Consider the following 11,323-nt stretch of genomic DNA (forward strand, 5'->3'; position numbering starts at 1 on the left):
ACTGCTTCTGATTCACTTGACAGTGTAGTGAATAGTTAAAAAGAATTAAACTGGACATTATAAATTTCATTACTCAAATTACACAACAGAGTTATTTATACAATAGAAATTGTTCTAACTGACTTTAAACATCATTCTTGCACACGAAATAAAAAAACAAACCACAAATAGAAAGATTCATATCATTAATTGTTTTGTAACTTGTCTTGAACATAATATTATGATGTATACATGGAAAAAACCTAATAACCATTGCCATAAACCTCTAGGGTGAAATCTGAGATTAAAAAAGAAAAATATTCAACCATTTATTACCGAGCTTTTTTGTTTTTGAAAGAAAGGGAAGATGGCTTTCCTTGTAAATGACTACCTGACAACAATGCCAGTATCCTTTAATACCAAGCTTCGCCATCATCTGGGTTCTCAGGTTAAACCAAACCAGCTCGTTATCATTTTCTTCCGAAGAATAAATCCCCATTCTTTCCCTCTCCAATAGGACGATGAATGCCAGGTAAGGGTCCAAGAATAAAGAGTTTAGTCCAAGACTCCTTTACACCAACTTCACCCAAAATTGATATGTGAAAAGTAACTTTTTCATAATATGAGATCAAAGCAATGTGGTCATTTAATACCGACAAGTGTCTCATCACACATCTAAAGCGTCTCATCGCACATCCAGAATCAAAATTATCAATCAAAGTTGAGGGCATGAGTGTTTTACAAAACACCTCCTTGCTTAAGTCAAATGACACCAAATATGCTTCTTTATCATAATCATCATCATAAGTCCACCAATGACACACTCCATTCAAGTACACATAGACACCTACAAAAGTCGCCATACCACAAGGCATATCCAAATCAAGTTTCCTCCAAGAGTTACTTCTTAAGCTATACATCTCCCACACGTCGTCGCGTGACACACGGTAACTATCATTTTCATCATCACCTTCAGAGTCACTATAATTTTGATAGTCAGATAAATTTAATTCATAATGTACATGTCTAATGACGTTATAGTCATCTCTAACACGGTCATAACCAAATCCGTGAAGCTTTTTCAGTTCAATCTCATAACGTACCGAGGGCTCTAACTGAGTAGGGCTTGGAGGAAGGAGCTTAAATTCGTCGGTAGTTGGATTCCATAATACAACAGTTGTACCATTTTGGCAAAGACACATGATTCCGTTAATAACGGGACCCAATATAAAACCAGGGTTGTTAATCTCTCTAAACAGAGGTGGCGGACATAATTTGACTTTCTTCTCAAACGTCTCGCCAGAAAGCAAATACAACACATAACCATGATCGGACGGATCTGGCAGAGTCTGTTGTAGGAGGAGACATGAACCATCGTCCTCATGGGCATCAGATATGAAACTCATGCGGTACATGTTCATGAAAATAGGGTTTTCAAATAAGCAAGACCATGATTTACTTACTGAAGTAAATCGTTTCAAAGATTTTAGAGGCAATTTTGAGAGAATGGAAAATGCAATATCTTCGTGAATATGATTGCTCACCTTTTCAGTTGAAAGAGAATCCATCGATTTCATCACAGTAACAAGCGAGTCTGATGTGAACCACACTGACACTCACGTAGAGATAGTGTCTGTTGCTAACATGAAATTTAGGTTTTCAAATGATTTCTCGTTTTTTGTATACACTAACAATTTATATAGAAAAACTAAATTAATTTTTACTCCAAATCTTTTTTTTATATATATAACAAACTTCAAAATCCAAATCTGGTTGAGGCAATTATTTACTAATATTTTTTTCTTTTTGAAAGGTTACTAATTTTCTTTTGACTAGTTATCTATTTTATTTTAACTAAATTAAATTAAGTTTTTTCACAAATATAAAATTATTTAAAAACTAACGAAAAAAACTACATTGAATTTAAAACATATGCATAGAGATATTTAGTAGTATTCCTAATTTTTATTTTATTTTTGTCTATGGGAAAGGGTAATTGAGCGAAGACTAAGAAAAGAGACTCACGTTACGGATAACCAATTTGGTTTTATGCCTGGGAGGTCGACTATGGAAGCGATCTACTTACTTCGACGCGTGATGGAGCGATATCGGACGGATAAAAAAGACTTGCACTTAGTTTTCATTGATTTGGAGAAGGCGTATGATAGAGTACCTAGAGAGATTTTGTGGAAAGCCCTGGAGAAGAAAGGGGTGAGGATTGCCTATATTAGAGCTATCCAGGATATGTATGAGGGCGCTTCGACTAGTGTGAGGACGCAGGATGGGGATACCGGAGATTTTCCCATAACAATAGGACTGCACCAAGGGTCAACCCTAAGTCCTTATCTTTTTACTTTAGTTTTGGATGTACTGACGGAACACATCCAAGAGTTAGCACCGAGATGTATGCTTTTTGCAGATGATGTAGTCTTGCTTGGTGAGTCGAGGGAGGATTTAAATGGGAGGCTAGAGACTTGGAGGCAAGCCTTAGAAGCGTATGGTTTCTGCCTGAGTAGAAACAAGACGGAGTATATGGAATGTAACTTCAGTAAAAGGAGAAGTGGGTCTACCTTAGAGGTGAAAGTTGGAGATCATATCATACCCCAAGTTACACGGTTTAGATATCTTGGGTCCATAGTACAAAATGACGGAGAAATAGAAGCTGATGTACATTATCGTATTCAAGCTGGGTGGTTGAAATGGAGAAGAGCCTCAGGTGTTTTGTGCGATAAGAAGGTACCACTTAAGCTGAAAGGAAAGTTCTATCGGACAGCAGTCAGACCGGCAATGTTGTATGGTACGGAGTGTTGGGCGGTTAAGAGCCAACACGAGAGTAAAGTAAGCGTAGCGGAGATGAGGATGTTGCGTTGGATGAGTGGTAAGACTAGACATGATAGGATTAGGAATGACATCATTAGAGAGAGAGTGGGGGTAGCACCTATAGTAGAAAAGTTGGTAGAAAATAGGCTTAGATGGTTTGGACATGTAGAGAGAAGACCAGTAGACGCCGTGGTAAGAAGAGTAGATCAAATGGAGGAGAGTCAGGTTAAAAGAGGTAGAGGAAGACCTAAGAAAACCATTAGAGAAACCATTAGAAAAGATTTAGAGGTCAATGAGTTGGATCCAAATATGGTCTTTGATAGAACATTATGGCGGCATTTGATCCATGTAGCCGACCCCACTTAGTGGGATAAGGCTTGGTTGTTGTTGTAAGGTAGTATTCCTAATTTTATTAAATTATTCTTATTAAGTATTGGCGTGTTTACCACCAGTCCATCACTAAAATAGTTCAACTTTTTTTTTTTTTTTTGACAAAATTAAATGATATTCATTCATCCAAATTGATAGAATACATCAATACAATACAAATCCGAATTCGCTAAAAACAAAATGGATGAATCTATGAATAAACTCACAGCATCCATGTTAATAGCATAAAATAGCAAAGTACATATGCATAAATATGACTATATTGAAGTCTTTGAAATACTCATGTCTTCGGATCTGCAACGTTGACGGCGCCAAAGTCACTAATCGGATTTGCACTTGCTCAAAACTAATCTTTCAACCTGAATCAAATAAACACCGCACTAAGACAGGAAATCAATAACACACCGCACAAAGACGAATAATTAAAACAAACAAAGTCGTGCAGAGACGACAATATAACAAAAACAAACGAAAGAAAACTGAAAATATGTGAAATCACTTATTCAATTAGGATAGAAGGAAAAACAACTGAGGGATGATTTTTATCGAGGAATAATACACTATGGACTTCATTGGTACTTTTATCGAGCAATTCCACAATAAGCAATAAGCATGCTAGGGAACTTTCTCAATCGTGTTATTTTTGTGATGAACTCTTTTGTGACTGTTAATCTTGCTCCTCTAGCCCTTTATGAGTTATGACGAAATTATTTCTCAACTCTCTAGATTGGGAGACTTCACTTGTCAACTAGAAGCAAAATGTTGTATGAATTTGTTTGTAAACTTTGGTCACTCTACAACTTTTGAATGCATACTTTCCAAAACAAAAATAAATAAATAAACTATTTTATGTCGTTTGGAGAACCATAGTTCAAACGAAAATGTTTGTTTATCGTACTTTCGATCTTGTGTAGTTTTTTAAAATCATACGAGAAATAAAAGCTCTCATATTTTTATACTTAAAGTTCTCGAAGTCATCTTTAATAGAAAAAACTATATGTTTGTTAGTGAATTCGGGGAGCTTCAACACTGACAACGGTTCAATGATAACCAACAATCAATCAAGACACCACATCTCTACTCAAATTCTTTTGATGTTAAAGTATAAATGGATCACCACTCTTATATATATCAAACAATTAGTTCATTCTTAATCTATAAAGAACTGATCACTCACACCTAAAAAATTCATCCATGCATTTGCGTGTTCCTCAATCATTTTTCTCACTCGGCATCTGGCACTACATTAATGATCTAAATTATAACCTTCTAAATTGCATGTGCATATCACCTAATTTATATATCATTCATTTCCCTAAAGTTTTGTTAAAAATAATTTTTTTACCATATCAAAACCATAACATCCTTCAACTTCAGAGATATAAACAGAAACACATAGCAAAATACACTTTTTGGTATGTCAGTGGACAGTGTATACTGACTGATTTTGGCTCTTTTGGATGTCGTAAGGTTAAGGTTCTAAAACGGATAACAACTCGATCTTAATAAAAATGTAATTAATTTTGGTATGTCACCCTAACAACCAGGAGATAACATATTATTCATATGCCATTTCTAATATTTGGAATGCACGTCTGTAATGAGATGAATAACCCTGGATTCATCCACAAGAGCTTATGAAACGAGCTTATAATTCAATGCATTTCAATACAATAGTACAACATTTAAGCTTGTTCGCAGATGCTTTTGTTTTAAGCAAAACAACATATTTATTCCTTTAATCTTCTATTTCGAAAACCATAATGCACTCAACAATACATATATGCTACCTAATTACAATACCAAACTCGATTCTCAGCATTAGCAATTTAGCAAACCATAAGAAAGCTCAGTTTAATTAGGGGGGAAATCAAATTATCCCTTCATAGTCTGCATCCTAAAAATTTCCATCTAGATTGCAGATTTATATGCTTCACAATTTCAACCTGAAAGTCTCACTTTAACTTGAATACGGCAACCAAAAAAGTGAAAAACCACAGAATGACCTCCACAGACAAGCATTCCAAAATTTTCTGTAATTAATTTTGGTATGTCACCCTAACAACCAGGAGATATATAACAGATTATGCATATGTCATAATTTTTTTTGAACAAATGCATATGTTATAATTGATCATGATCAAAACCAGGAGAAAACAGATTATGCATATGTCATTTCTATGATTTAGATACAATAGCACAATATTAAGGCTGTGTGCAGAATCTTTTGGTTTGAGCAAAACAACATATTTATTTCAAAAACCATAATGCACTCAACAATACATAAATGCTACCTAATTACAATACCACACTCGATTCTCAAGAAAACTCAACATGTATAAGGAGGATCATTCATTGGTATAGGACAGCTACCCTATACAAATGAATGATCCTCCTTAGACATATTGAGAAATCTTACCTTCGACATATTGTTGAAAACAACGAAATGTGATAGAAGACTGTCAATCTCAACACAGTAGAACTTTACCAACAATAAGCAAAAAGATGCCCTTCAAGTTTAAAGCTTTTAACAAACCATTGAACAGATTATTTACAAACCATTAAGCATGACAGCATCATGGAATAAAAAAGCAATTCACAAATAGAAAGAGATTAAACATCAAAATTAAATCCATAAACCAAGATTCATATCATCAATCGTTCTATAACTTGTCTTGAAACTAAATTTGCATAAAAGTTAAAAACCTAATAACCATTGCCATAAACCTCCAAGGTGAAATCTGAGATTAAAAAGGAAAAAAAATCAACCATTTATTCCTCCAATGGGAAGATGGCTTTTCTTTTTTTTGTTTTTGAAAGAAAGGGAAGATGGCTTTCCTTGTAAATGACTACCTGACAACAATGCCTTTTCCCTTTAATACCAAGCTCCTTCATCATCTGGGTTCTCATGTTAAACAAAACCAGTTCTTTATCATCTCTTATGAAGAATAAATCACCATTCTTTCCCTCTCCAATAGGATGATCAATGCCAGGAAAGGGCCCAAGAATGAAGAGTTTAGTCCAAGACTCCTTCACACCAACTTCACCCAAAATTGATATGTGAAAAGTAGGCGACTGGTAATAATATGATAAAAAAGCAATGTGGTCATTTAATACCATCAAGTGTCTCATCTCACATCGAAAGCGTCTCATCTCACATCCAGAATCAAAATTATCAATCAAAGTTGAGGGCATGAGTGTTTTACAAAACACCTCCATGCTTAAGTCAAATGACACCAAAAATGCTTCTTCATCATAATCATCATCATCGACATCGACATTCCACCAATGACACACTCCGTTCAAGTACACATAGACACCTACATAAGTCCTCATACCACAAGGCATATCCAAATCAAGTTTCCTCCAAGAGTTACTTCTTAGGCTGTATATCTCCCACACATCGTCGCGTGACACGCCATCGATTTCAGAGTCACTATCACTTTCATAGTCACAATAATTTTTTAATTTATAATGTACATGTTGAACGACCTTATAGTCATCTCTAGCATGATCATAACCAAATCCATGAAGCCATTTCACTTTAATCTCAAAACGTACTGACGACCGTACTAATTCAGTTGGGCTTCGAGGAAGGACCTTAAATTCGTCAATAGTTGGATTCCATAATACAACATTTGTACTACGGTGGTAAAGAAAAACAATTCCGTTAATAACGGGACCCAATATAAAACCAGGGTTGTTACACTCCCTGAACAGAGGTGGCGAACCTAATTTGACTTTATTCTCAAACCTCTCACCAAAAAGCAAATACAACACATGACTATGATTTGATGGATATGGCAGAGTCTGTTGGAGGAGGAGACATGAACCATCGTCCTCGTAAGCATCGGATATGAAACTGTTGCGGTACAAATTCATGAAAATAGGATTTTCAAATAAGCAAGACCATGATTTACTTACGGAACTAAATCGTTTCAAAGATTTTATAGGCAATTTCGAAAGAATGGAAAACGCAATATCTTCGTGAATATGATTGCTAACCTTTTCAGTTGAAAGAGAATCCATTGATTTCATCACAGTAGCAAGCGATAGCGCCTGACGTGAACCACACTGACACTCACGTAGAGATAGCGTCTTTTGCTAACATGAAATTTAGGTTTTCAAATATGATTTCAAATTAATCTTTCAAAAAAAAAACTAAATTAATTTTTACTCCAAATCTTTTTTTTGTTATAACAAACTTCAAAATCCAAATCTGGTTGAGGCAATTATATACTAATATTGTTTTCTTTTTGAAAGATTACTAATTTTATTTTGACTAGTTATATATTTTCTTTTAACTAAATTAAACTTTTTATTATCTATACTATATACTTCAAAAAAATTTATTATATATAAAGAAAATAGATCTTTTTTTATCTATACTATTATATACTATATATAAAGAAAACTACCCCTTTCAGCACACTTTTGGGTTGGACTTTTCTTTCCAAAAATACCCTTAATTTTTAGGGTTAAATATGTTTTTGGTCCCTATAAAATTCCGACCTTCTAAGTTTAGTCCTTACTTAATTTTAATAGCTTTTTTAATCCCTACAAAAAAAATTTACTTATAATTTTAGTCCCTGCTAAAATAAATTTTGTTTAATTATCCTTAAACTCTTAAATTTTTTAACAATTCTTTTTATACAAGTTTAGAACACTATGAAAGGTTCATTTACTAAAATCCATAATTTTTTAACATGAAATAAATTAAATATGAATTTTTTAAAACGACAAAAGTTTAAGATATAAGTAACAAAACTATGGACGTAGAAATCAAATTTTTGCAATATTTTTTTTCGGAGGACCTTTTAATAACGTTCTTAACACGCCTGTAAAAAATTGTTGAAAAACTAAGGGTTTAAGCATAAATTAAACAAATTTGGATTGAGTAAGGACTAATATTGAGTGCAGAAATTTTTTGTAGGGATTAAAAATGCTATTAAAATTAAGTAAGGACATCCATTATTGGTTATGGGGGAGAATGAGAAATTCGAGTTGGACATCCATTATTATTGTTTTTTTCTTCCTATTGTCTTCATTCTTTCTAACACAACGATGTTGCTTTTTTCTTTTCACAAATCGAATATACAAAACGAAAATTGGTCTATACAAATAGTAGTTTGATGAGATATTAACAAACTGACAATTAATTTGGAGTTAGCCAGAGCCCAAAGCTAATTAAAGTTTGGCTAAAATTGTTCTAGTTAGATGAAATGTTAACATCTATCGAAATTAAAGTCACACTAAATTGATGATTTGGAGCGGCGTTCATTGACCTAGCATGAGCGGCGTCTTCGATCTTGATTTTGTTCATCTACATGTTTGAGTGCTTTTGGTGGATTTTCCCAATTCATTCACGTTGAAGTGGTGTGATTGGTTTTCCTATTCATTATTAGGATACCAATTATTGCTAGCTTCTTCTTGGTGAATCATTTGAAATATTTTCTTTGAATTGCCCATCCATTCGGTACTGCACTTGCGAATTGGGTTGAATTCATTTTGAATTCAATTATTATTAAAATTGAATTCACTCAGTCTGGTTCTTAAAATTGGTGTCGCGCAACCGCGTTAATGCCTCTGAGCATTACAAAGGTTGAACCACGTGTGTATCAATACGAGAACTGGTATGGTGGATCGAAACACAAACATGGCTTATGCGTGCCAATGGCCGTGTGTGTCGGAAGCTGCACCATTTTCAGCTACGGTGCAATCTGCAGCTCTGGTACCACATGCTTCAGTACCAATAACGAAAACAGTACCTTCTGATTCAGCACAACAATTGTCCTACGCATCAGCCCTTGTGGGGACAAAGGAAATTGACGACAGACCATTCCCTTCTCCGTGCATTAAAGGGGATGCATTAAGCATCAAAATCTGTCAGGAGGAATACCGGAAGGGAGTTGAAGATTGTAGGAAGGTGTTAAGGGCACGTTTGACTCTTAACAAAGGGGATAAACCTTTCTCTGCGCGTGATCTCAGTGCTAAAATTGGGAAGATTTGGAAGACAACGGCAGGCTGGAAAATGGTGCCTCTTGGTAAGGGATTTTATGATTTTCATTTCGAATCGATGGAAGATTTAAAGAAAATTTGGGCAGCAGGCACGGTAAACCTCAAGCCTGGTTTGTTAAGATTCTCCTAGTGGACCAAAGACTTCAAGCTTTTGGTGCAAAAACAAACACATGTTTCTCTTTGGATTCGTTTGGTGGAGTTACCGCAAGAGTATTGGCGGGAGAGAACCTTGAAGGAAATTGCAAGCGCAGTTGGAACACCTATAGATATCGATGGGCCAACTAGAAATCGTACGTTTGGTCATTATGCTCGCATTTTAGTGGACATTGATTTATCGAAGAAAGCATATGACGAGGTTCTTGTTGAACGTGATGGGTTTGCGTTCATGGTGGAGATACAATATGAACGGAGGCCTTTGTTTTCCCATCATTGTTATTCCATTGGTTATAACATCACGACTTGTCGATGGTTAAATTTGCAAGCTGCCAAAGAGAAAGTGGATCGTGGGAAACAACCGGCCAAAGAAAATGTTGGTGCGCCCCCTAAATCACGACAACACATTGGTAGGGGTACTTCTACATCGGCCTTGGGAGGTACTGAGTCATGGATTCCTGTCAACTCCACAGTTACCACCACTACCAGGACTACGGTCCGAGCTTCTCAGACAACATAGGCTACTTCAGTTCCGACCCCTATCAACAATATCACTCAATCAATTCCGGTTTCATTACCAGCAGTGCCGGTTTCAGACTTATCATCAAACTCGTTCAGCTTTCGGCCGCTTCATTATGTTTTCGATCGTATTGATCGTACATCAACTGAAGAGTTAGATATACCTATGCCTGTGTTAGAGAAGGTTGTTTCCCCTGTAGAGCACGATGATGTGCAACCTATAGAAGTGGTGAGGTCTCATCAGACATCGCGGGAGGTGTTGGAGAGCCCCACGGTGACTGCTGTTACTAACTCGCTTCTGGATAGTGTGAAACACAATCATGTGAGCCCGAGGGAGCTGGTGGAGAGTCCTAACGGTTTTATTGAGCATGTAACACACTCATCCCCTCTTGGGCGTGAGGACATATGACCTGACGGAGTGGAACAGACAACTCAGACATCGAGGGAGGAGTTGGCGATTCCCACGGTTGATGAGGTTTCTGAACCGCTTCAGGATGGTGTGGAACATGATCATGTGAGCCCACGGGAGCTGGTGGAGAGTCCCAAGGGTGTTAGTGAGAGTGTTTCAAGACCATCCCCTGTTGAGCATGATGACATGCATGAGGTGTCGGCTGATTTCCAAGACCATCACGATATTTCTCTCATTGATCCTCCAATTGTTACAATTGAGAATTCTGATGCGTCGCTGGAGGGTACAGATGATGTACTTGCTGGTTCACAAGCGCTGAAAGTACCTATGGTTACCGAAGCATCAAGTGTGGTTGATGGAGGTATGCCCTCCGCAAAGGATCAGAATGTGGTTATTTTGCAAAGACAAGAGGTTCATCCTAGCAAGAATATCCAACATGGCTTAGATTTGTGGGAAAGAGTCTGTGATTATGATGCAAGATCAGCAGCTGAAGCAGCTGCTGGTTTCATGCCTGTTCTTACACGAAATCAGAAGCAAAAACTTAAGGTACAACATGTTTTATCAAAGCAGCCTTCCAAATCCCGTGCACGGGGTGACACTCAACCGTGAAGGAAACTGTTGTGCAGATAAGTTGGCTGCTTTGGGTCACTCCATAGTTGGTGAGATTTGGCTTGACGATCTTCCAGATGAGGTGAAGATTGATTTTTATAGGGACAGATGCGGGTTACCTAATTATAGATTCCCTTAATCTATTTTTGGGCTGTTTTTTTTTTCCTATGTTTTTTTTTTTCTGTTTTCTGCTGTTTTTTGGTGGGTTTTGGTATAGTCCCCCCACCTTTTGTAAATATCTTTTCCCCCTTGTTTTTTAATAAATTTTTCGAGTTTGGCGGCGTAGGATGGATGTAGCTCGGGGTGCCAACCTAGTTAGGATGTCGATGCTGTCTCCTGATGCCTGTCCTCTCTCCTTGCTTATAAAAAAAAAAAAAAAAGATATTAACAAACTTAATTATTCAATATTCACAAAAAACCATTATT

General features: G+C 36.3%; 2 protein-coding genes and 1 pseudogene across 2 annotated transcripts; 1 reads left to right on the forward strand and 2 right to left on the reverse strand.

Annotated features, from left to right (window-relative positions):
- Positions 1–283: 283 nt before the first annotated feature.
- Positions 284–1,553, reverse strand: LOC146917947 (F-box/kelch-repeat protein At3g06240-like; annotated as a pseudogene).
- Positions 1,554–5,961: 4,408 nt separating this feature from the next.
- Positions 5,962–7,224, reverse strand: LOC146917948 (F-box only protein 8-like). The gene has a single exon (XM_085721962.1). It carries the CDS (start codon positions 7,216–7,218, stop codon positions 5,962–5,964), a length of 1,257 nt encoding a protein of 418 aa, XP_085578088.1. The 5' UTR covers positions 7,219–7,224.
- Positions 7,225–8,845: 1,621 nt separating this feature from the next.
- Positions 8,846–10,897, forward strand: LOC146917949 (uncharacterized). The gene is made up of 4 exons (XM_085721963.1): positions 8,846–9,301; positions 9,407–9,800; positions 9,942–10,249; positions 10,307–10,897. Exons 1-4 carry the CDS (start codon positions 8,846–8,848, stop codon positions 10,895–10,897), a joined length of 1,749 nt encoding a protein of 582 aa, XP_085578089.1.
- The last annotated feature ends 426 nt before the right edge of the window (positions 10,898–11,323 follow it).

Source organism: Medicago sativa, chromosome 6 (assembly GCF_051527215.1).
Source record: "Medicago sativa cultivar Bolivia chromosome 6, Bolivia_mono, whole genome shotgun sequence".
Lineage (NCBI taxonomy): Eukaryota > Viridiplantae > Streptophyta > Magnoliopsida > Fabales > Fabaceae > Medicago > Medicago sativa.

Excerpts from the sequence above, each read along its gene's own strand:
- LOC146917949 (XM_085721963.1), top strand. The coding sequence starts at position 8,846 with ATGGCTTATGCGTGCCAATGGCCGTGTGTGTCGGAAGCTGCACCATTT. Across the intron at positions 9,302-9,406 it reads AAATTTGGGCAGCAGGCACG|TTACCGCAAGAGTATTGGCG; the intron begins GTAAACCTCAAG and ends CGTTTGGTGGAG. Across the intron at positions 9,801-9,941 it reads TTCTACATCGGCCTTGGGAG|CAGTGCCGGTTTCAGACTTA; the intron begins GTACTGAGTCAT and ends TTTCATTACCAG.
- LOC146917948 (XM_085721962.1), bottom strand. The coding sequence starts at position 7,218 with ATGGATTCTCTTTCAACTGAAAAGGTTAGCAATCATATTCACGAAGAT.